The sequence below is a fragment of the Equus przewalskii genome, chromosome 9, assembly GCF_037783145.1.
Source record: "Equus przewalskii isolate Varuska chromosome 9, EquPr2, whole genome shotgun sequence".
NCBI classification, from domain to species: domain Eukaryota; kingdom Metazoa; phylum Chordata; class Mammalia; order Perissodactyla; family Equidae; genus Equus; species Equus przewalskii.
In genome coordinates, this window is record NC_091839.1 from 50261112 (window position 1) to 50287968 (window position 26857).

Below are 26857 nucleotides of genomic sequence, written 5' to 3' on the forward strand. Positions count from 1 at the left end.
TAGAGCTGGAGAACTTACTTTTATTCTTGCAATTTTATACTAGGAAGTCAACATTTAATTTAATAATCCATTGTTCACAATTGATTTATAAAAAGTCTTAATCCTTAAATTGTACATCAATATCCTATGACTCCAAATTTTATTTATCACTCTCCTTCGAGTCTGAAGAAAATGATTATTAAGTTCCACAGACAGCACAGTCCCACTGACATAACATTTAGTCTTAAGTCCTACACTCATATGAGAATTAAGAATAGCCAGTATCAAACTGGCCTGAAACCTGATTGTGTTCCTGGCTCAGGATACCTGTAGTAAATTTGTAAATGCACACTAAGACACAAAAATAAACTAGGGTGTGTATGTCATATAAAAAACTTTTCACAGTAGAGTAAAAACATTAAAATGTTACCAGATTTCAACCATATTATGGTGTTTTATCCAATTTGCTTTCAAAATGTCTGATTAACTGTGAACTAAATGCAAATAACTTCATGTAAGATTTTTTCTTAAAAGTTTGCCCAGCACATCAAAATGTTATGGAATTAATATAATTTTTAAAATGTCAAAGTATGCTATACATATTGCACTTTTCTGCTAGGCTGGGCTAGTATCTTCCATGGCAAGATACCAAAGCTATTGAATAAAATACATTTTTAAATCAACAGGTACTTGATTAATTTCCCTGAAATTATCAACATCATTACCAAAATCTTCCAGGATTTTGTAAGATTTGATTCCTTAAATACAGCTTTAAAGTTTAACTTAAGGAGGGAAAAAAAAAAACCCTCATATATTTGATTTTTTATGCCCTTTTTTGGTCCTTGATTGACCAAAGAGAATTTTAAACAAATTATGCTTTATGTTTCCTGGCTTAATAAAAAGCTACAATTTCTGTTATCCAAATTAAGAAAAATCATACTAATCAAAAGCTATTAATTTTCAAATGTTTATGTACGTCTGTCCATAGGTCCCTTTAGAACCTTTCCAAACTTTTATAAACAGAATTTAATCAATTATGTATTAGAATCAAATTAGGTAAAGAAAAACTTCTTTTGCAAAAATAAAATCACTTCCCAATATGCTTGACAGAAACAAGCTATTCACTTTCATTTGTGTTCCATTGAAGGCATTACTGAAATCTGTCCAATGGTTTATTTCCAACTGGTCCACTATGGAATTCTTCGGAATGTTTTAAGATTGGCTGTAGCTAGAGTTCTGACTTCCATTTGGACCCTGCTCTCCTTCACTGTTCAAGTGGGGAAGAAAGAGATTTTACACTAATTAAAAGACTCATTTTCACACCCTGATAAGCCTACTAATCTTTAAAGTTAGTTATTCTGTGGTACAACTGTATAAAACAAAGACATTCCTGATTCTAAGACACAGATGTGGAAAAATTAAAATCCAGAAGACTAACATTTGTTTTTATGTTTTTATTCTCGTGTAACTTAATGCCCTCACACATGACAAGCATTCTGGAAGTTAGTGTTCATATACACTCAAAAAATTTAAATTGGGGTATGGGATTTCATTGTCATTACAGGTATCACTCAACATAGAGATTAGAGCTTCTTCTGAGCAAATTTCCTATGAAATTAAATCTTACATATAAAACCTTATTGCTTCTAATTATGAAAGTCAAGAAGTGTTCTTCCAAAAAAAAATTACTGTTCAAATGCATAATAAAATCATATGTAAATACAGCAAACCTTTATAAGCCAGAAAGAAATATGGTAATTTTCTGGAAAATGCTGAATATTTAAAATAACTAAAACTGAAAATACCAGTAACTGTGGCAACAGGATTATTGCCTTATCTTGTCCATCATCATCTTGCAGCTTCAGGCCCTGCCACTAGTGAAGAATCACTCAGGGAATTTCTGCAAAAAATGCATCCAAAGGCAGCTGTTTGAATGACTGCCTTAAACAGCTCCTTGAATAAGTATTAATTTTTTCCAAACGGTAACATTAACTTATCAGATCTACAAATCTATCTTAATACTATATAACAATTATTTTTCTTGATAAATGATTAAGATGGGTAGCATTTATTTCCCTTCTGACTTTTTCTCCTTACCCCAAAAGATCTGATGTACAGTGAGAACCGAGAACCACTGAACTAAATAGATCTTATTAAAAAAAGAAAAACAAAAAACATAACAACAAAAAACACCCGTTTAGCACAAATGATTCCTATTTAGCAAAATTAGGTTACTGTATGCCATGGATCTTCAGGTCACTCAAAAGTCAAAATTCTTTATTTATTTTTATAATATCAGATCAATCATCTTCTAAGTTTTTAAAAACTGCTACTGAAATTTATAAAACAGGATAATAGCCATAATGAAAAAAGATAAACTGACATGGCACTACTCCAGAACTCTTTATCCCTGAATTTCAGATGAACTCGCCTAGTTCTGTTGTTTAAGTTTATGTACAGGATATAGCCATATGTTGAGGGATACCTGTAATGGACCTGCTGTTGCATTAGAAAGAGTTACTAAATAGGTGACCAGATTAATGTATTTTTTTAAATGAGATATTCTCAATCTTTCAAGTTACAAATTAAAAAAAATTAACATGTCATGAAGTTTTAGAAGAAACTTTAAGAAACATAATCTACAGAAAAATATGGTAACGGGTATGAAATATATAATTAAATGAAATCAATCAATTAAAGTCTACAAAGTACCTGTTTGGAGGAGGTTTTGGTTTCGGCATCTTACTAAGAATAGTTGCCATCTCTTTTCTCTCATCAAAATTCTTCCACTGCTCATATAGTTTTAAAATAACCCTGATTATTTCCAAAATCTAGAAGAAAATATTTGAAAAGTTCTCAGTGGCAATGTCAAACAACATATAGAATATAAAGAACACACATCATGTACTAGGCATCCCTCAGCAAACAGTGAAAAGACAGTCTCTGTCCTTCAGGTTAGATTAGACAATCCTGATGAACGTGAGAGCAGTATTTTTACCATCCTGCTATGTTGGCTTTTCCTCCAAGCCTCTCAACCTTTAATGTGTATAGCCTGTCAGTCCTTATCCATCTCTACAGTTGGTTTCCTTCTGTTCGCCTATATTGTAACCAATACTACTAAAATAGGGAGGTACTAGGAACAGAGATCTAAATTACAAAGGAGTATGCCACTATAAAGCCAATTCCTCTGATAGCAATTGTTTCAAACAATTTAATGAGAGGTAGTGCACAAAAGACATTGTTTTGATTCTCTGTTAACTTCTCTACACGAGTTAAGGTGCTCAAACACTGGCAGCTACAAATCTGTCATATCCAGTTTCCAAATTAGCCCTTTCTTCCTCATCTGAGTAGACTTAACCTTGGACTGATTCTAATGCTATCAACATTTCAGCAGAAAAGGTAGAAAAAAGGGCAAAAACCACTTTGCCAGGATAGGCTGTGTTACAGAAGTTTACAGTAGTATTACAGTAGTCACTAGGGAGCTTTTAAAATAATCCTGGGAAGTAGGGGCTGCTTTACAACCAATCAAGCCAAAAATTTACCATTCTGTTTAAGCCTAACCCCAAAAGAGAAAATAACCTAAATAGTCAACATCAACTCTTCTCACCAAACATGTTCCTCAATTTTTTTTTTTAACAAAAATCTTCTAAGCCTGATGGACATAGTAAGATTTTAGGCTCATGATAAGTAAATATGACATTAACTTTAAAATGTTCAACTAACATTCAACTAACAGAATTTTAAAGAATACCTTCTCCATATCCACAGAAAGCTCAGCAAACCACTGTCTGGCATCTTTCTGCTGTACAACACAGGCTACATGTAGGCAAGCTGGAAAGAAAATGAGACAAAGGCCCATGTTTAACTGAAAACATAGAATGTACAAACTCAGAAATAAAGATACGATCATCAATTAAAATTTTCATGGTATTTTCCAATATTTTTTAAAAAATTATATGGATGCATATCATAGTTCCATTGACCATCCCATCAATTTAATCTGATATAGACAGAAAAAATTACTGGACTTATTAATAGGTTCTTGACATCTCCTGCTCCTCACTGTGTGCTAGTCATGGTGCAGTTGCCTTGAGAGTCAGGGTGTGTTAGAGAGGAAAAAATCCAATGAGGAAATTAGAGCAGAGAAATGACCCTGAACAGCAGTACACAGTAGAGATCAAAATGTACCCAGAAGTCAGTGTGACCAAAAAACCCCCCAAAACCCAAAAAAACACACAAAAACAACAACAGCCAATCAATACACGGATAAATTTCAATACTATGTTTTCATATTTCAGTTAAAAGCAGTGATACCTCTGCTTTTTAAAATTATTAGCACATGATCAAGTTAGGTGAGAATTGGGCAGCCTAGTACAGAGTTCAGTGTTGTAATGAAACAGTTTCGTAAAAAAAGTAATGCACTGTATATACTATAATTATATACATTATAAACTAACAAAGATAATAAAAGAGCCCAAAGACAACAATCTATGTTATAATTTTGCCTAATATAATTCCTACTGAGCAGCCTGGCTCCCCTGATCCCATGCCAGCTTGTTAAATTATATTCCCTGATCTGGTTACCCATATGACTTTGCTAAGGATGACATTCTAGGCAAACAGCGACTCAAATGTGAACTGACACACTGGTTGCCCCTGGTCAAACAAAGCTATAGAGTAGGGTGTAGGTCCAGGAGGGATTGAGAGGCCAAAGAACTGAAATTATAACAGCTTAATTAAAACACAGTGGAAGATGCCATGACAGGGGCATACATAAAGTAAACTGGAAACAAAGGAGACATCCTAAACCCAGATCGAGGTGATGTAGGGAGTTTGGGGGTGAGGAGGGTGTCACTAAAGAGGTGATATCTGAGCCAAGTCTTAAAAAAGGTGAGAGTGGGAGCAGAGAATGGTGTGTATTTAAATGGTAAAAAGCAGCTGTGGATTTTATCCAGAAATTGGGAGGAACACTGAAAGACTTTATTTGGGGGACAAATTCTGCTTTTTAAAAAGTTCTTTCTAGCTCAGGGTTTCTCAACCTTGGTACTACTGACATTGTGGGCTGGATAATTCTTAGAGACTGCCTGGTACACTGTAGGATGCTTAGCAGTACCCCTGGCTTCTACCCACTAGGTGCCAGTGGCACCCCACTCCGGTTGTGACAAGACATTGCCAAACATCTCCCGGGGAGCAAAATTATCCCTGGTTGAGAACCACCAGCCTAGCTCAAGTGTGGAGGAAAGACTGGCTCTCTGAAAAGAGGGATGCTGGAGGCCAATTAGCCAGAAAGAAGACTGCTACAGTAACCTGGATGGAAATGAGAAGATGGCTATGAGACTACTAAAGGGACAACTGAGAGGAAGGGAAGATAGGTATTGGTTACCAACTAGATGTAGGTATTGAGGGAGATAAAGAGCCTAACTGCTGGGTTTCCAAAAAAGGTAATTAATTAATGCTATTCACCAAGCTAGCAAAGACATTAAAAGGAGCATATTTTGGGGCAAAGTTCAGTCCGGCTCATGAGTCTAAGGAGCCAGAGAGATGCCAAGTGGAGCTATCTAAAAGGCAGATGGGTATAAAGAACTGCTCTGGAGCAAGATGTTGGTTAAAGAAAGAAATTTAAATGCTTCAGTACCGAAGAGATAGCAGAAGCCACAGGCCTCAGTGAGACTACCCAGGAAGAACAAAGATAGCAGGGACAGCAAAGATGTGGCACACGGCCTGCTATTCCCTCCTTCCTACCTATGCAGAGCCCAACATTCTTTCTCACTGAACCCAGATGCCACTTCAGAATCCTTCCAAATACAGTGCTTTTAGGGAGCCTCCAGTACTACAAAAGTACAGGTATAACCTATTTACCACCCTGATGTAAGAAGGCTGAGAAACATTAACATTGAAGCAATAACTGAAAAAAAAAAGAGAAACCAATGAAAATAACTGTGGACTGGTAAAAGAATTTGTGGAAAAATTAAGAGGACACAGTCATAGAAATCAATAGAAGAAAGAAAGGGAACAAACTAACAAGTGCCTAACATACGACAGGCATTATTTGGTGCTCTACAAGATATTTAATTCTTGTAACAACTCTGTATGGAGTTATTAGTAACCCCCGAATTTCACAATTAAGGAAACAAACTCAGAAGGTTAAATAATTTTCCCACAATTGTAAAGGAAGCAAAGGTTAAACCCAGGACTGACTGCAAAGACTGTGTTCTAAGCCATTACAGTACTGCATTCCACAGATAGCAGAATGGTAGCTAACTTGTTCCACAAGACATTAAGGACCACAGAGGCTCCTTTATCCAACCTCTGGGGACCTAACTGGGCTCAGGAAATGAAAGACAGGCCCAGTTAAGTTACAACTAACATTAGCAGGCTTACTTCTGAACTTTTCCCCCTAAACGAACAAAAATGTTCTATTCAGACATTGGTTAAAATTATTTTAAACAATTTAAAAAAAAAAACTTACCAAAAAAGGGGGTTGGGGGGACAATAATCCTGATTTGTGACAGTTGCAGTTCATATTATTGAAAGTTCACATGCAAGGATTAGTCTATTACTTCATGAAACATAAAAACATAAAGTACAATAGGGTGAAATTTCTTTTAGGATGACCTAAATAGGTTCATAACAAATTAACTAATAAAGGTACACCACGCTTACATACCTAAAGCTATCATGAAAGGAGGATACAGTAGGCAAAGATCCGTTCTGTAGGTATCATTCACTATCCTCCTATAGAAATGTAAATCATATTATTACTGAAAGCAGAACTATCTCATAGGGTTGTACACTTCCCCCCAGAGAGGGCCAGATTTCCCATCTTTGTACACATTTCTTTTTTATATTACTGAAGCACAGACATAAAGGAGAAAACATCAAGGGAAAAAGATGGATACATGAACGTGACAATGAATAAGCATATTTTAACGAATAAAATTACAGCTAAATATATGTTGTTTTAAAACCTCAATAAATTATAAAACAAACGTTTTTCTAACTTTTCAAAAACTAGAAAATCAGATAGGAAATTATACAATGACTATTAATATGTATGTTGAATATCACCAAAAAGTATTCTGAAGAGTTTACAGATAACATCTTAATTTTTATGTAAACAGCCTATTTTTAATAAGAATCAAATTTTAATGGAAATAGTCATCAAATAGATAATTTAAAGATCCTTATCATTTTAGCATTTATACCAATATAGTTATTAAAATTCAACAAGCAGATATTTTGCTCAACATAAAATATCTTGGGGCACTAGTTTTATTACTTTAAAAATACTAAACTTCATATTTAGTTGTCAACCTTCCTAGCTAATAACATGTTACACTATGAATAACTTCTGTTCTAATTACCATGCAAGGGGAAGCAACATGTCTTCTTGGCCCATGTCCTGCACATACTGGAGCAAAGGTCTATAAGGATGATACACTATCAAGCAACAATCCTAGAAACAGTTTAAAAAATGTGTATGTATAAAAACAGATTTATTACAACACAAAAACCTTATCATTACCCAACTGATTTATAATTGTGTATTTCAAAATGTATTTCTCTAACTCATGCTTGCTTCCCTCTTATTCTCTTAAGCAAGCAGCATGGCAGCCCTAACTCTGCTATAATAGTGAAGGCAGTGCTCTCTCTGGAATATACCTTGATAAATCGGTTGGCAGTCAGTCAGCATCCATTCCCTTAGAGACTCAAAGTGTCACATCTGCAACACACTGAAACCTCTTATTAGCCTACAAATCCGTATTTCCCAATGGAGGAGCAGAATTCTGCCAAAGACATAATCTATCTTTAAATAACACCACACACATACACAAATTGTGCAAATAATTTACAGTGGTTTAATGGCCTGACTGGTTTGCTTGTAATCCTTTTATTATAGATACTATAGAACAGAAAAATGTTCCCATCCTACGTAGGACATACAAACTATTTTACAGGTTCTGGGAGGATACAAGTGATGATGCGACTAGGTAATAGGACTTCACCATCATGTATCACTGGACGGCTCTAAGATGCACCTCCCTACAAATAATTTCTTTAATTCCTAACTTCACTAAATTTGAAAATAAGTTGTACTCTATTAATCACAAAGAAGAAATATACTTACCATTAGTTCTAAAAGATAGAATTCACATTCTAATATCTGTTAAAAAAAGATTATAAATGTCAACACGAAACCAAATTAAATGAATCTATGTAGTCCAATATATTTATAGACATTATCAAAAATTTTTACTAAAATGCTTTTAAAATCAAGAAAATAAACATAGTAGCTTATATTAGAATGAACATATGCAATAAAAAATTACTTTTTAGTATTACACAACACATGCAATTATGATTATAAAGCATTTTAATCCTTAGAAGGAAAAGCCAGCCTCATATAAGCATTCTTATTATTTTATTTAAAATATCCTGTATAAACTTCAGATTTTCCAGCATATTTTCCACTCAACTAATGCAAAAAAGCAATTATCTCCATTTAAAATGTTATTTTTGTTATCAGTAAATCAGTAAAAGGAAAGAATACTGAAAATTAAATAAAAAATTACAATTTAAGTTTCAAACATGGTTTTCACACTATTCCATTATAGTAGTTCTCAATCCCAGCTATACATTAGCATTATCTGGCAGCTTTTAGGAACCACCAATGCCTGAGCCTCAAGGCTGAAAATTCTGATTTAGCTGGTCTGGAGAGGCCCTGACATCAGTATTATTAAAAAGTTCCCAAGGTGATTTAACGGTCACACAGTGGTGATAACCACTGCTATGAAGTATTTTTTTTAAATGGTAGAAGCAAGTTCGCTTTAATTTAGAACTAAAGTCTATATTCTTGTACTATTTGAAAGTGCCATTTCTAGGAGAGTATTCAGTCTATTCTAACATAAAATGGAGCTAGTTCACAGACGGCTTTGACAAGCAGTTTTATTTTATACAATATACTTACATGGTTCATCCTATAAGGAAATTCCTTTGGAAAGGCATATGAAAATCTAGTTTTTACTGCAGAAAACAAAAAACACCTTAAACTGAGAAAACGGGAAGTAAATTAACCCAAAATTTCTTTAACACAGTATGGAATATTAGAGGTAGGGCTAAATCATTTTTAGTACAAACTTGGGAGATGCTTAGGGACCCAGCTTTTTTCGTTTTCAGGCGAGGGGAAAGAATGAGAGGCAGGAAGCCCCAGGCTCCCATCTATATTACAATTAGAGAGCTTCAATTATAGATTTAACATATTAAGAAAGGATTCTGCTACTTAAAAAATAAATAAGAAGATTGGAGAAAAATCACTGGCTTTTATCATCTCTAAAATTTTTCTAGCTCTAAAATGGCATTGTTCCATTCTTCAGTAATTTAGCTCAGAAGGCATACAGGTTGGATATGTGTTCACAAACATATATATAAATATCGGAAGGCTAATACAACCAAAAAATGTTAACAGTGGTTATCTCCGAGATTTAAGGATTTTTACTAATCTGTGCTTTCTAAACTTTTTTAATAAATACGTAATTTTGGGGGCCAGCCCCTGGCGTAGTGGCTAAGTTCACTGTGCTCCGCTTTGGCAGCCTGGGTTAGTGGGTTTGGAGCCCAAGCACAGACCTACACCATTAGTCAGCCATGCTGTGGTGGCGAGCCACCTACAAAATAGAGGAAGACTGGTAGAGACCTTAGCTCAGGGTGAATCTTCCTCAGCAACAAAAAAAAAATAGCTATTTCTTTATCAAAAGATGTTTTAATAAAAGCATGAATATACATGCACAGGTCTCTACAACTTTTTTCATCCCACACACAAACACATACATACAGTTACTACTCTTCTTAGTCACTAAAAAAGTACAAATGAAGAAACTTAAATATCAATCCTCCATCTCCTAAAAATAGTATGATTGTATACATTTAAGCACTATTTGAGAAAACTGTATTCAGGTCATATGATTCAACATTTCATTCAAGCAAATGGCTACTGACAGGTTCTAGAGGATCAGTTCTGCAATCCCTTCCAATTGTACAAAGCCCAAGTGACCTCACCAAGATTAAAAAGAATTTCATTTATTCTATGTACTGTATTTTCAAGAAGTTTTCTTTTGTAAATTGAGTATCCTAACAGCTAATTTAGATAGGTAACATCTGCCAAGATTTGAAACGTAAACCATTTAAACTTGATATTAGGAAATTTCTGCTTAATCTTTCCTTTCCTCTCTCCTTTAGTGAATTTGAAAATGTTACCTATTAAGATTTCTGAGTTTTACAAATCTTTTTGATGTACACAAGATGTAAAGTGTACAAGTAAAACAGCTACTGATTTAATGGTAACCAATCAACAAGGAACAGTTATCTGTACATAAAACAAACCTATACCCCTAACCCCTGGACCTTGCCACCTAACCTACTGAAATTAGATTTACCTGATGCTGTCAACTTCCTTCCTACTCCATGATAAAATCACTCTGTATTTTGATTTTCTATCTTCTAATTATTTTCTTCTGACTTGGAGGAAAATGCATCCTTCTCTATTGCTACCCCTACCACTGGGCATTTGCTTTCATCTATTCAATTGATAGTTCCTGTCTTTTTCTTTTTCGCACCATTAACCATTCCTCCTCCAATAAATCTGTTCCATCACTTACTAATATGCTCAAATGTCCCTTAAAAACAAAAACAAAGCCCCTACCAAGTTATATTCCTCTGCCTTTTTTAAGTAGACTTTATTTTTTAGAACAGTTTTAAATTTACAAAAAACTGAGAAGATAACACAGAGTTCCCATATACTCCTTGTTATGGATTGAATGTTGTGTCCTCCAAAATTTGTCAGTTGAACCCCATGTGATGGTGTTTGGAAGTGGGGTCTTTGGGAGTTAATTAGGTTTATATGAGGTCATGAAGGTGGAGCCCCCATGATGGGATTAGTGTCCACATAAGAGGAAGAGAAACCAGAGATCTCTCTCTCTCTCTGCCATGGGAGAACTCAATGTGAGGAGGTGGCTGTCTGCAAGCCGGGAAACAAATCATGGCCGATCAAAGCAGGCACTTTCATCTTGGACTTCCCAACCTCCAGAACTGTGAGAAATAAATGTCTGTTGCTTAAGATACCCAGTCTACGGTATTTTGTTATAGGAACTCAAGCAGACTAAGATACCCACTTACCCAGTTTCCCCTGTTATTAACATCTTATGTGAGTATGGTGCATTTGCTATAATTAATGAACCAATACAGATACATTATTATTAACTAAAGTCTATAGTTTATTTAGATCTCCTTAGCTTTTAATCTAATGTCCTCTTTCTGTTTCAGGCTCTTCCAGGATACCACATTACATTTACTTGTCATATCTCCTTAGATTCCACTTAGCTGTGACAGTTTTCCGGACATTCCTTGTTTTTAATGACTTTGATCATTTTTAGCAGTACTGGGTCAAGTATTTTATAGGTTAACCTTCTACTGGAATTTGTCTGATATTTATCTAATGATGAGACTGGGGTTTTGGGTTTTTGGAAGAAAGACCACAGAGGTAAAGCGTGACTTCATTATATCACATCAAAGATACATACTATTTTTTTTTATTGAGTTAATGATAGGTTACAATCTTGTGAAATTTCAGTTGTACATTAATGTTTGTCATTCGTGTTGTAGGTGCACCACTTCACCCTTTGTGCCCACCCCCCACCCCACCTTTCCCCTGGTATCCACTAAACTGTTCTTAGTCCATGTTTTTAAATTCCTCCTACGAGTGGAGTCATACACAGATTATCCTTCTCTAGCTGGCTTATTTCACTTAACATAATTCCCTCAAGGTCCATCCATGTTATTGCAAATGGAATGATTTTGTTCTGTTTTGCAGCTGAGTAGTATTCCATTGTATATATGTACCACATCTTCTTTATCCATTCGTCTGTTGATGGGCACTTAGGTTGCTTCCATGTCTTGGCTATTGTAAATAATGCTGCAATGAACATTGGGGTGCATAGGACTTTTGGGATTGCTGACTTCAAGCTCTTTGGATAAATACCCAGTAGTGGGATGGCTGGATCGTATGGTAGTTCTATTTTTAATTTTTTGAGGAATCTCCATACTGTTTTCCATAGTGGCTGCACCAGTTTGCATTCCCACCAGCAGTGTATGAGGGTTCCTTTTTCTCCACAACCTCTCCAACATTTGCTACTATTAGTTTTAGATATTTTTGTCATTCTAATGGGTGTAAAGTGATATCTTAGTGTAGTTTTGATTTGCATTTCCCTGATGATCAGCGATGATGAGCAAAAGACACATACTATTAACATGACTTATCACTGTTGATATTGACCTCAATTACCTGGCTGAGGTAGTGTTCGTCAGGTTTCTGCACTGTAAAGCTATTCCCGCCCCCCTTTCATAATGTACACATTAAAAGGAAGTCACTATGCACAGCTTACACCTAAGGGCAACTTATGCTTCCCCTACTTAAGGGTGAAGTTAGCTACATAAATTATTTTAAATTCTTCTGCATGGAGATTTGTGTCTTCTCTCTCACTTTTTTATTCCATCATTTATTTACATCAGTATGGACTCATGGATATTTATTTTATCCTTTGGGTTATAATCCAATACTTTTTTAACTTCGTTGCTAAAACTCTTCCAACTTTGGCCATTGAGAGCTCTTTCAGTTGGCTCCCATGTCCGTCTGACATATCCCCATCACCACGTGAGCACTTCCTTCCTTATTGGCTCCAGGTCCACCTTGTATATTTCCTGCCTCAGTCCTAGCATCAGCCATTTCTCCAAGAAACTCTAGTTCCTTTGACTACAGAATGCTATTAGAAACAAAGATTAAATTTAATTCTTCTCAGAACCCACTTATTCTCCTCTTCTGGTACTACCTTCACCCCCTCAATGCCCAGGCATGAAACTTCAAAAATCATTTGTGACTCTTCTTAAATCCTTTCTTTTCAAAGGTCCTGTTGATCCTATCATTCAAATGTAGCTTATTTGTTCTCCCTGCAGGCTGCCAAAACATTACTTTAAGCCTTCATTAGTGCTCACCTGGATTAAGTCAAGAACTTCAAAAGAACTCAGCTTTTATTTCTCACAGCACCCTGTGGTGACAGCACTCACTACAGTTTGTAGTTTACATAAAACCATTTCCGAGGGTGTTTTTTTTGGTTGTTTTTAAATCGTGGTAAAAATACACATTACATAAAATTTGCCATCTTTAACCATTTTTAAGTATACAGTTCAGTAGTCTGAAGTACATTCACACTGTTGTGCAACCATCACCACAGTCCATCTCCAGAACTCTTCTCATCTGGCAAAACTGAAACTCTATACCCATTAAACAGTAACTCCCCATTTCCCCCTCCCTCTAGCCCCTAGCAGCCACCATTCTGCTTTCTATCTCTATTAATTTGATTACACTAGGTACCTCATATAAGTGGCTCATACAGTATTTATCTTTTCATGACTGGCTTATTTCATTTACCGTAACATCCTCAAGGTTCATCCATGTTGTAACACGTGAAAAATGTCAGAATTTCTCTGTCTACTTCAACTCACTCTCCTCCAATTCATCTTCCATAATTCTGCCAGATTCACCTTCCTAATGCACAATTCTGGCATCGTGCTAATGCTGAAAAATAAAGCTTTCAAAGGTACCACCACTGTCAACAGAACGAATGGCAGATTCCTCACTGAAGGCCCTCTATTATCCAGCTTCAGCCAGGGAGGGCTTCTTCCCACTGTTTCCTTACCCACCATTCACTGAGTGTAAATCCTTCGCTTTCCCTATTTTTAACCAAACTATTCAATGTTCCTAGACTGTCTTTCCTCTGCACTTCCCCAGGTTCAAATTCTATCTTTCTTCACCAAATTCTATTTAAGCCTTTCTAGACTCACCTGACAAATAATCTTTTCCCACTCAAAATATTCACTGCATTCTCTGTAACTCTCTGATACAACTTATTTTCTTCTGTGTTCATATTTGCATATGCATGTCTTATTTTCTTGTCTTTAAATTCCTGTGTTTATCTTTGTACCCACCACTGCACCCAGTAGGGTGTTCTCCAGTGATAATGATGCTGTTGTTGATGATGATGATAGCTGCCACTAAAATTTAGAATATTATGGACTGAAACGTGTGTGTGTCCCCCAACCCCCAACCCCCCCCCCCCTCGGCTAATTCATATGCTAAAGCCCTAACCCACAATGTTACTGTATTTAGAACCAGGGCCTTTAAAGAAGTAATTAAGATTAAACGAGGTCATAAGGGTAGGGCCCTAATTCTATAGGACAGGTGTCCTTATAAGGGGAAGAGACACTAGGGGTATCCACGTATAGGGAAGGGGCCATGTGAGGATACAGCATGAAGGCAACCATCTGCAAGCCAGGGAGAGAGGATTCAGGAGAAACTAATTTGCTGACACCTTGATCTTGGACTTTCAGCTTCCAAAACTGAGAAAATTAATTTCTGTTGTTTAAACGACCCAGTCTCTGGCATTTTGTCACAGCAGCCCTAGCAAACTAACACACTGAGCAAACACTGTTGTAAGAGCTTTATCAATTTTAACTCATTTGATCCTCACAACTGCCTTATGACATATATTATTAATAGCCTCATCTTGCAGATGAGGAAACTGAGTCATAGAGGTTATATTTTGCTCAACATAGGAAGCACTGGAGCTGAAATCTGAAACCTAAGCTGTCTGGGCCTATATAATACACTATACAATTTATGAAATAACTTTAAACCTCTGCATGAAAGATATAAATAAACAAACCTTAGTAATAGGTTATTTTACATTTTTTTTTTAAAGATTGGTACCTGAGCTAACAACTGTTGCCAATACTTTTTTTTTCTGCTTTTTTCTCCCCAAATCCCCCCAATATATAGTTGTATATTTTTTTAGTTGTGGGTCCTTCTAGTTGTGGGATGTGGGATGCCACCTCAACACGGCCTGATGAGCGGTGCCCTGTCTGCGACCAGGATCCGAACTGGTGAAACCCTGGGCCTCCAAAGCAAAGCGTGCGAACTTAACCACTTGGCCACAGAGCCGGCCCCCTATTTTACATTTAAAAATACACACCTTCTAAAAAATTTGGAAAACAGACTAACGTAAGAAGAAAACAGGGCACCTACAACCTACTACTCAGAGATGAGCACTGCTAAAGTTCTGGTAGATTTCCTTCCAGTCTTTTTTCAATTTTTTAAGAATTCGATTTTTCAGAGGGCAATTCAATACTTTACTAATGTGATACATTTGGTATACTAAAGTCCATGGCAAAACTGATTACTAATCTTCTATCCTTAAAAGAGTAAGATATGACATGGAAAAGATTGAATTAGATTATTACACTCTTCTCAGAAAGGGAAATGATCCCAAAATATGAAAATCAGTCATGCTTACAGACTTAAAACGTCTCTTCTGTGTAAAATCACAGAAGTAAAAAAATTAATCTGAATTATCTTCTGTTAGCTGATGGCTTTTTGCTTAACCTATGAAGATGGAGCACAGCATAATGTTAATACCTGTGTACAGTATTTTATAACTGTTACTTTACAATGTTATTTCCTTTAATGTCATGACTCACAGGCAGCTAAACTCCATTTTTCAGATAAAGAACTAAGGCCAAAAGGTAAAGCAACTTGCTCAAGGTTATGAAAGTGCTGCTTAAAGATAGAACTGGGGCTAAGAATCAGCCCTACTAACTAGTCAGCATTTTTTTCTACACCGTGTTTTTCAGTATTGAGGGAAAATACATAATTCCCATCAGACATACATTACAGTTGCTAAAGAAACAGCTTACTCCACCCTCAAGAATTACACAATGTCTAGCCATTGGGAAGCAATAAATTCTAATAAAATACGGAAATGAATTTTTTTCTTTACCCTTATTATAAAATTAAGAGTCTCTGAGTTGTTTTTGGATCAACAGTTACTATCCATTTTCAACATTAAAAACCATGCCTTAGAGAGAATACTTTCAGTGGTTTAAACAAATTTTTTATTTTAACTTTATTTTTCACCATAATACACTAGCCATAAAGGTGTCCTCAGGAGATTTAATAAACCCAGCTAATCTCTCAGAGGTCTCAAAAACTGAAAAACATCTATGTCCTATGGAGCTTTCTTTAGAAGTACAACCTTAAAGCAGGATATACTTTTTTGCACTTACATACAGAAGTAGCAGCAGAAATCAATCTTGTATTTGAGACTACTCCAAATTCCTAGAGAAAGAAAAGTAGATGCGATCAGGTACGTATTAGCCCAACGAACCTAAGGGGATCTGAGGTCTATTCAAAATAGAGTATTTCCTATGTTCCCCCCATGTTTATAGTCTGTCCATCTCCACCTACTTGAGGTATGAAGTACTGAAATCTCTAAATACATTACCTGTCCCTAAAATTACTACAATTTAAGACAAATGTCTAAATAATTTTATAATTTAATATCAAAAGATACCAAATTAGAAACCAAGCCCTAAAGGAACAGTGCCAGTTTTCTGTACTCAAATTAGTTTCCAAGAAGATTTTTAGATTCTATACTTACTTGCAAGAATAAATATTAAGTATGCTTCCTATTCAGTTGAATCTGGACTGACAAACAGGTACGCCATGCCATTTAGTAATAAAACAATTGACTCATTGAAGAAGATAAACTTTAATATCACCAAAAGAACTCAAAAGACCATTTAAACAATTAGTATTCTTTTCAGAACAGAGAGACAAAATGATACAGTATAAGACTTCCAATGTCTGTTCCCATTTCCTCTTCGAACTTAATATACCATCATTATAAAGACAACTAAAATTTATCAGGTGATGTGCATGTACTGTCTCATTTAATTTGATTAACCTCATACAATTCCTAAAACCTTCATGCCATTTTAAAACAGAAAAATCAAGAATTGGTTCCTTATCCAACAAAAGAAACTAAAGTAAATCTAGTATATTCAAATACCTTCAACCTACATCCCTATCCCGTTTGTGGGGGGCAAGTATATGTGTATATATATTTATATTTAAACCTCAAACCATAATAACTGAAACTAAAAATTAAACGCCTGAGACATCTTAAATGCCATTTCTATACAATTCCCACACAACTGGACAAACACAGAAAGAGTTGGTCATAGTTAGAGATAAAAATAAATAAGGCTATAACTAAATATGAAAGAATACACTTTTTTCCCAGGAATAATTCTTTATCCAAAATTCTTTTTTTTTGAGAAAGATTAGCCCTGAGCTAACATCTGCTGCTAATCCTCCTCTTTTTGCTGAGGAAGACTGGCCCTGAGCTAACATCCGTGCCCATCTTCCTCTACTTTATATGTGGGACGCCTACCACAACATGGCTTGCTGAGTGGTGCCATGTCCACACCAGGGATCCGAACCAGTGAACCCTGGGTCACCAAAGCAGAACATGCGAACTTAACCGATGCGCGACCAGGTCGGCCCCTATCCAAAATTCTTAAAGTGAAAACTTTCACTCAGTAAATTACAAAACAGGGTTCTACTCAGTAAATCATATAACAAAAGACATTTAACAAACAAGACAAATTAAAAGCCCAAGTTAATATCAAGAGTAGAAGACTACAAAGATTTTGTTTTGGTTTCCCATACTGGTTGTGCTTAAGATACATAAAATTACATGATAATATTTGGGAAAACCCACTCCAATATATAGGCCTTTTATAAACACTTTCTCTTCCATTAAAGAACTTAACAACAATGACAGAGCTGGATCTGCCTCCTTAAACTACCACTTAAAATTAGAAAACCTTAAACCTCTAGAAAGCTTTTCTTAATATTATTCTACTACAGTCAACTCTCGTTTTAGGTAACAGTTGGGAAAGATGTCGTGGATAATCCTAAACAACGGCTAAAACAAAACTGTATCAAAACATGTAACAAATGGAATGTAAACTTACTAGGTTAAGAATACGTTCAATATTCAAGAATATAATTACTATTCTAAAGACATCATCCAAAAATTGAAACATAACATAAAGGTTTCATAACACTAAAGATTACATTGATTAGTTATGGAAACCAGCCAGCATCTGCTATAATTGTCTGAATTTTAACTGAGCTCTCTCAAAAATACTGAAAAGGTAAATAAGCTTAGGAGAGATTTGGTCTCAGCTGCAAGTTCCCATCTCTCTTCTCTCTCCCTCACCTAATTTTTCTTCCCTCACTACCCAAAATAGTTCTTTTCAGAACCTATGTAGCCATAGCCAGCCCTAATCCCTGCCTTCCCCCTTGCTTTCCCTACGGCTTGGTAGGAAAGCCAATCATCAGGAGGCAGGGAGGGACGACAACAGGACATAGAAAGCATATGGAGGAGAAGAGCGACATTCTCAGGTTATAGTAGACAAGCCATGGTACTTATAGAAGACTACTTAGTACCAAACAATAAACGTCTTAGAAGCAGCAGAGCAAAGCAGTTGAGAACATGGGATTAGAAGCTAGACCTGGGGTTCAAATACTGGCTCTGCCACTTACCAGCTCTATGATCTTAGGCAAGTTTCTTAATTTCTCTGTGCCTTAGTTTCCTCCTTTATAAAATGTGAATACTGAGCCAGCCCTGATAGCCTAGTGCTTAGTTTGGCGTGCTCTGCTTTGGTGGCCAGGGTTCGGTTCCCAGGCATGGAATCATACCACTTGTTTGTCAGTAGCCATGCTGTGGCTGCGGTTCACATCTAAGAACTAGAAGGACTTACAACTAGAATATACAACTATGTACTGGGGCTTTGGGGAGGGAAAAAAAAAGAGAGAGGAAGATTAGCAACAGATGTTAGCTCAGGGTAAATCTTTCCCAGCAAAAAAAAAAAGAGAATGTTCCTACTGTATATCCCATAGTTTGTTATGAGGATTAAGTCAGTTCTTCTTGTAAAAGGACTAAGAATAGCTCTTGGTACTCAATAAGTGCTAGATAAGTGTTTGCTAAATGAATATATAAAATAAAGATATGCATATATTTGATTTTGTATAAATTTCAATATTTTGCACAAATCATCATCTGTTATTATTTTTACACAGGTAATGTCAAAACTGGGGCAGATTAACCAATGTGCATTGACTATACTTTGATGAAGAACAGAAAATTATTTCATACCTCCACTTTGGATGCCAAAAACACACATGTAGGAGCCATTAATACAGGATCTATACTTTTCAGAGAATATCTAAAATATGATAAAACAAAGGTAAATGTCATTCATATAGAAACACATGGAACAAAACATGATAACTATGGCAAACACATGATTCATTTATACTAAAATTCATCAACATCAGGTAAGAATTTCAAACAGGTATAACATAGTCCCAAAATAAAACAGCCCTACCTGGCATAGAATCTCTTGAAATAGACTGTAGCAGTGGCAATAACTTGTTGTCTTAATTTAAGATGTTCACCTAATGCTTGGATAACTAAAAGGAAAATAATAAAGTTTTTAAATATATCTTCTGGTATCATTATAATATTAACACTCAACAATAACTTCCATGTGGTTAAATCATGACTATATTCATTTTTAACAAAGAGAAAAACTTACACATGCTGTAAAGCTCTACTTGGATCACAGTGGTCCAGTAAGAGAATTTGCAAATTTGTTAAAAAATATATAGGTTCACATAAACAACAACAAAGAGAAATTGCCCTATAGCAAAAATTATTCTTGCATTAAGGAGGCTGAATGATAGGTATTTCCCCTGTATCTTATAAGTATTTTCAATGCTTTTCATACTATCTTTAGAATGAGTAAGAATAAAAAGAAAATATCAGACACCTATCAAACTTGTTATAATCATTGCTTTATAAAGTTTATTTTAAAAATCCATAGGAATCCTCAAAGCAAGAGAGTGAACCGAGGGTTAGAAAGATCATGTGACAAAGCTCCATGTGGCACAGCAAGGATCTGCTGACTCTAAATCCCCTTCCCTCCAAAGCAAACCTGTAAGACAGGACTGACCAATGCAGGATGTCAACCCAAAGAATCATTTTTCCTCAAAGCCTTTGCTTTAACCGATCTTAAACTGGGTTTAATAATGCATTACAAAGGCTTGAGGAGATAATTAACGCTTTAAAGTTGCCTTGAGTGTCTCTGACATAAGATTCCCCAAATATTTTATTTAGATCACTAAAACAGAAAGATAAATGATATAAGTTGTAAAAAGAATACATGTGTAAGTGAAAATATTAAGTAGGGACTAAAAGAGTTCATCACAAATCAGTACAAAAAAATTTTAATTCAGAGGTAAGCAACCATAACATTTCAATTAAAAAAAAAGGTTTACCATTTGTAAAAAATATTTGTAATTTCCAATATTCTTCTTCTGAGAGAAACTTTAAGTCCTTTTGGCGTTCCTTTAACAGATCTTGTTTATCCAAAATCCATTGCAAACTAGAAGAAGCAAAGATTTTAAGACATGCTATAGAAAATCAACTAACAAAGTAACAGAAAACATCCTAAGATTGAACAGATTAACATCCTCAAAAGTAAAAATTACAAGAAGTAACCCTGAAAGACAGTATTTTTCACATTTCATGAAACTCTGACAGAGACTGATCTCACTAATAAATGTAAATATGCGCTGAAAAAGATTCTGCTCTAATCTTTTCTCTTCCTTCTCAGTCTCTCCCTTTCTCACTTACTAGTGTATACTATATTTCATTGATTCTAAGACTCTAATATCATGATGCATCTTACAGAGAACTGATTGGTGGTTACCAGAGGGAAAGGGGAGTGGGGAACAGCGGGGTCGGGGGTAGCCAGGGAAAGGGGCACATGTGTATGGTGATGGATGGAAACTAGACTTTTGGTAGTGAACATGATGCAGTCTATATAAAGGCTGAAATATAATAATGTACACCTGAAATTTACAATGTTATAAATCAATGTGACCTCAATAAAATAATTTTTTTATTTGTTTAATGTTCAATTTATGAAGCTCATGAATCTAATACCCAAAACTGAAAACCAATTTTTCTTGGGGCCTTTAAACATTGACTACAAATTTATTAACCATATCGTTTTAAACAATTTAAACTAACTCCATTTATATATTTGAATGATCCCTTTCAACACTTCAAAACCTTAATTTATAAACATATAAAACAAAAATTACAGAACTTACTTCTACAGTTTCACTTAAATCTACTCTAAAGCATCAATATCATGGGTTTAATGCCTTTCTTATTTCTGTAATTGTTTTTCTGTGCTTGCTTTGATATACCCTCGGGGTTTTAGTATTACTATTTTTATTCCTTTCCTTGCGTCACAAAATTCTTAGCAGATCCCAAAGAAAAGATTACCTTATCAGAACAGCCTAGATCGATGTGACCTCAATAAAATAATTTTTTAAAAAAATTTAACAATTGTTGCCAATCCTTTTTTTCCTTCTTCTCTCCAAAGTCCCCCAGTACATAGTTGTATATTCTAGTTGTGAGTGCCTCTGGTTGTGCTATGTGGGACACCACCTTAGCATGGCCTGACGAGCAGTGCTATGTCTGTGCCCAGGATCCGAACCAGCAAAACTCTGGGCCACCGAAGCAGAATAAGGGAACTTAAGCACTCTGCCATGGGGGCAGCGGGGGCGGGGGGGGGGGGGGGAGGCCTGCCTTAGCAATTTAGTTGACAGTATGTTTACTCTTTCTTGGTTATATATAAAATAACAGTGAAATTATTTGGCACAAATTGATGGTACCTTAGATTTGATGAAGCATATCTTTTCCCAGTTGTTCATAACTGGAGCATTTAATTTCCCTACTTCATAAATTCCAATCATGTTAAAAGCTGTTTCAGAATTTCTAACACTGCCTCCTCCTCCTACCTAGTCTCGTCTATTTTTAACCAGAGATATGAAATTGACATGACCCCAAAAAACTATTCTGCGCCATGCTTTTGTCACTCACTATGTACTGGAAGTCTTTTTATGTCAACAAACTTTTTATTCAGCATCTTTTTAAATTGCTGCACAGCATTATGAATGGATCATTATTTATTTGTTAATCCCTACTGAGAGGCATGTAGGTTATCATTTTTTCACCATTACAAGTAATGCTTTAATGAATATTTTTGCATTCATTCTTGTATATTTGAGTAATAACATATTTGGAATAATTTCCTAGAAGTGGAACTGATGGATCAGTTTTGCTGATAACTTTGATATACACTGTCAGTTTGTCTTCCATAAAAGTCAAACCACTTTCCATTCCTATTAACAGTACATGAATGTATCTTAAAATATTTAACTTTATGGGTTACTGCCAATCTTTTATATACTTTACAACTTAAAGGCAAAGTAGTATCTGTGTGTGTTTCTATTGTGTTTTTAATTCTGAGGTTAAACATTTTTCCATGCCTTCATTGGCCAAATACAGTTCTTCTTTAGTACACTATAATTCTAATATGACCATTTTTCTAATGGGATGGTCATCTTTTAATAAGAGATTCTTCTGATCTAAAATTTGTATCTATGGATTATAAATCATTTCTCTGTCAAATATACTGCAAACATTTCCCAAGTTTAGCATGATCTCTCAATATTTAATTTGTAATACGGAAATCTGAATCACTTATTTACTCAAATCTACGCTTATTTTACTTTGATTTTATGCTTGTCACACATGGGAAGGCCTTCCCTGACACAAAATGATAAAAAAAAAACCATCCCCTTGTTTTCTAATACCTACGCTTCAAGCTTTGTTTTTTCAATTTGATCCATCTGGAACTTATTTTGGTACAGGATGTAAAGCAGGGATCCAGCTAAATTTTTTGTCAAATGGTTATCCAAATGTTGCCCAAGTATTTCCTGATGGATAATTCTATCATTATATTTGGATCTTCTTTATAATTTAACTTTTTTTCTTATTCCTATGCCATGATATTTTAAAACATATAAAATTAAGTAATTAAAATCTGGTATGGAAAATACCCACTTGCTACTATTCTTCAGAAAATTTCTGGTTCTTCTGTTACAATTATTATTCTAAGACCTAAACTTTAGAATCATTACGTCAAGTCCCAAAACAAGAAATCCATTCAAAATTTTGTTGGGATTGCATTAAATTTAAAGATCAGGGGCCGGCCCCATGGTGTAGTGGTTAAGCCCAGCAAACTCGACCTCAGCAGCCCAGGTTTGCAGGTTCATATCTCGGGCAGGGAGCTACACCACTAGTCAAACCATGTTGTGGCAGAGACTCACATACAAAATAGAGGAAGACTGGCACAGATGTTAGCTCAGGGACAATCTTTCTCAAACAAAAAAGAAAAAAAAAATTTAAAGATCAATATAGGAAGAAATACTACCTTTACAATACCAGAATTCAAACTTCATTTATTAAAGTCTATCTTCCACTACAGAATTTAAAATTTTCTTCCATTAGTTTCCATACATTTCTTAAGTTTATTCTTATTATTTCCTATTGCAATTGTAAATTATATTTTTCTATCAATCATTTAAAAGAAAGCTTTCTATTTCTACATTTTGTAACTGGTCACCTTTTTACACCTTTATTACCTCTACTAATTTTTCAATTAACTGAATTTTCTAGTTAATTTAATCTCCACATATTGATAATTTTGTCATTCTTTTTATATCTCATTCTCCTATCAATTGCACTGAGCAGCATAGTCAGAACAATGTTAAAGAGGCACCCTAATTTTCCTAATGTTTCACCAGCAAATACTTCTTGTTGATGCTTTGATTTGTTTTTATTATGTCAAGGAAGTATCCTATTTCTGTTTTAGTAAGAGCTTTAGTCAACAGATGTTGAATTTTATTAGATGTCTTTTTGGTGTCTTCATTGTTTATTAATAGATTTCCCAATATTGACTATACTTCTACAATAAAACTACCGTCACTTTTTATACTTTTAATATAATGCTGGACTCCATTTGGTAATACTTTATGATGTTTGCATCAATATTCAAAAGCAAGACTGTTTTTAGTGCTACCTCCGCTAGATTTTATCAGCTTTATCATGGCTTCATAAAGCAAACTGGAAAGCTTTCTTTCCCTCTGTGTGAACTGGAACAATTTAAATAGTAGATTCGCTTGGAAAGTGGGAAAAAATTTACCCATGAAATAACATGGGCTTAGAGCATTTTTTAAGGAGTAGCTCTATGGTAACTTTCTTAATTTGTTCTGGCTTTCAAATTTATTACCATGGAAATAACCCAAAGGTACATCTGGGTTTATTTACTTTTCTCATTCCAAATTTTGTATTTTTGTATCACTCTTTTTTACCTTGATTCAACTAGCAGTAGTTTCATCTACTGTCTGCTTTTCCCCTCCAAAGAATCAGCTCTTTATAACTTCTATTTTTTTCCTTTTAATACATTAATATCAGTGTTATTTTATTGTCGCTCTTTCTGTTTTTCTTAGGGTTATTTCACTGTTTCCTTTTTAATATTCTTAAGTAGAATATTTGATTTATTTTTATTCTTTCTCATTTATTTAAGATGTTAATTTTCTTATAAATTTGGCTTTGGCTACAATTCCATAGATATGGATATATACTGACCTCGTTATGTTATTTCCTAGATATTATATAACTGTATTTTCAGTTACCTCTTTGATACAATAAAGCATCCAGAATTGGTTTCGTAGTTTTTATTTTTGTTACCTGTTCATTAATTCACTCAACCAACGCCCTTCTAGTTTTACTCCATCATGGTCAAAGAATGAGTTGTGTTCTACTTCAACTTTATCTGGAAAATATTGTGACTCACTCTGTTCCAGAATTATTATTAATTTCATCTCTACAGTCATTTTATGTTTTTAAAAAGATAAATTTCATGTAGTATGGAGCATAAACCAAGAAGACACAAATACTGCATTTCAAGTATAAGATCACACTGATTGTAGGATTCATTTCATGTGCTACTAAGAAAAAAACTGCCACACTGACTTCAGAAATGTTAAAATGTGCAACTTAAAGCCATGAAATACAGCATGTTTCATGTCAATTTTCTCCTTTCACCAAAATCACTTAAAACAATATCTTTCATAATCTTTTTGTTTTGCTTTTCCAGAATTGATTGTCTTGTCTTTCATACTTGTTACCTTTGACAGAGCATGGATTCCATGATCCTCAAGGGATCTGAGTGGGGCAAAGTGGTCCCTACCTCCAGGACTATTTGAATTGGGTGGCAAGGCGAGTTTCAAAAAAAACATTTAGTATTATAATAACTTTATACTAGAAAAGTGAAAAAACCATTGTTTTTATAAAGTGGATCCTGCCTCCCTTTTGATAAGCCTTTTCATTAAGCCTGTAGTAAATGAAAGCATAATGAGAACGCTTATCAAAAGGCGGGCAGGATTTTTCTTTTACAAAGTTGAAAACAGCTATAACTTCTGACAATGAACAGCTAGCTACCTGTTAATTCTCTCAGCTTCTTTCAAAGTTTATCAGCATATCTCTTATCCACTACCTAAAGTGTATTTTAATCTTGCCTGAGCAAATATTTCAGAGTGAACACAGTGTAAAACAAAAATATGACCAGAAAGCTTCCATAGCATTTCCTCTCCACAGAATCACTTTATAGTAAAAGGCAAACCTGCTTTTCTAAAAATAGGTTTCCAAGCCCACTGGGTTTTTTTTTTTTCGTGCAACGGGCTACAAAAAAGATGAACAGAAATTCATCTTCACAGAACCAAAATTTAAGTTAGCTACTAATGCTCTCACTGGAAATTATTTACACTAAAGTATCATCTTCATCGGATTGTTCATCTTTCACCTGTCCAGTGGAAAGCCTAGGCAAAGTTCAACTAGTGCTTGCTTAAACAAATATATTTAGGGGAAAATGTTTTTAATATCACTCTAGCTCTTCCATGGTCACTGACAAAAACAAAAGCTTATTCATGAAAAACGTTCAAGAAATCGGCAAAGTCACCGGAAAATACTCTTTTAAGATAAAACATAAGGCAGAGACTAACAAAATGGATACACTCGGAGAGCACCTGCCCTATACCTTACCAACATAAAACCCCATCTAGGCATAAGGTAGTGGCAGACAGCGGTCAGTGAGCAGAAACAAGCCTGACTCCCTCCTCTCCTCGGAATAACATCAAATCCACTCAACATACAGGGTGAATGACAAAGGACTACGACGCCGATCCAGACGAGACCCCAGGCAAAAGAGAACCACAACTGTCCCGAAGAGCCAGCCTCACAGTCCGGAGCTGTGGCACCCTTCCCATACCTGTGCCCATCCCATCCCTCCACCCTCCTCCAGGCCTAGCTAATCCGAAGTTAAACTCCCGAACCTTCCTTCCTCGCAGACGGAGCCCTCTGCCCTGACACTTCCCGCTCACGGATCCTTCCCCCATAAACTCGGCCGGGGGGCTGAGAGGGAAACTGCCAGAGAAAAGCGCATCCCGCTTCCGGCCGCCGCCGCCTCCCGAGAGACCCCGCGGCGCTCGGACAGGGGCCGGGATCCAGGCCAAGGGGAGTCGCAGGCCCCGTCCTCACCGCCCCGCAAAGAGCCAGCCCCGGGCGACAAGACGGAAGATCACACTTACTAATGGGAGCTCTGCCAAAAGTTCCCTGCCATGGAACACAGCCTGCCCTGATAAAAAAGCACCAGCCGGCGGAGTGGCCCGCGGAGCGACCATAGACCCAGCCCGCCCGGTAACCGCGCTCCTCGATCTGATCTGCTCGGCTCCGCTCCGCCGCGGCGACGGTAAGAGGAAGAGGATGGCACCGTATTCTCCTTGACGCCGGCCGGCAACACTCTACTGCGTAAACCCGTTCCTACGGAGAAAAGTTCCGCCCTCCCCGCGCCCTCCCCGCCTCCCGCGGTAGGAAAGGAAGCCGGAGGGGCGGAGACAGCTTGTGGGCGCACTGAGCTAGGAGACGAGAACTGGTGCTCCCGA

General features: G+C 35.8%; 1 protein-coding gene across 2 annotated transcripts; it reads right to left on the reverse strand.

Moving 5' to 3' along the window:
• CCNC (cyclin C) lies at positions 1-26857 on the reverse strand. Of its 2 annotated transcripts, XM_070556745.1 has the most exons (13): positions 26504-26831; positions 20273-20379; positions 19321-19405; positions 19089-19158; positions 16147-16198; positions 8948-9003; positions 8108-8143; positions 7344-7435; positions 6647-6714; positions 3731-3810; positions 2692-2810; positions 1785-1879; positions 1-1246 (listed from the first exon to the last, which is right to left on the reverse strand). In XM_070556745.1, exons 1-12 carry the CDS (start codon positions 26533-26535, stop codon positions 1828-1830), a joined length of 849 nt encoding a protein of 282 aa, XP_070412846.1. In that variant the 5' UTR covers positions 26536-26831; the 3' UTR covers positions 1-1246; positions 1785-1827. The 2 variants fall into 2 exon arrangements, with proteins under 2 accessions (XP_070412846.1, XP_008517644.2); XM_008519422.2 differs by lacking the exon at positions 1785-1879 and having other exon boundaries at positions 26504-26857.

Excerpts from the sequence above, each read along its gene's own strand:
- CCNC (XM_008519422.2), bottom strand. The coding sequence starts at position 26,535 with ATGGCAGGGAACTTTTGGCAGAGCTCCCATTA. Across the intron at positions 2,811-3,730 it reads TTTCTGTGGATATGGAGAAG|ATTTTGGAAATAATCAGGGT; the intron begins GTATTCTTTAAA and ends ATTTTCTTCTAG. Across the intron at positions 1,247-2,691 it reads CCAAAACCTCCTCCAAACAG|TGAAGGAGAGCAGGGTCCAA; the intron begins GTACTTTGTAGA and ends CCACTTGAACAG.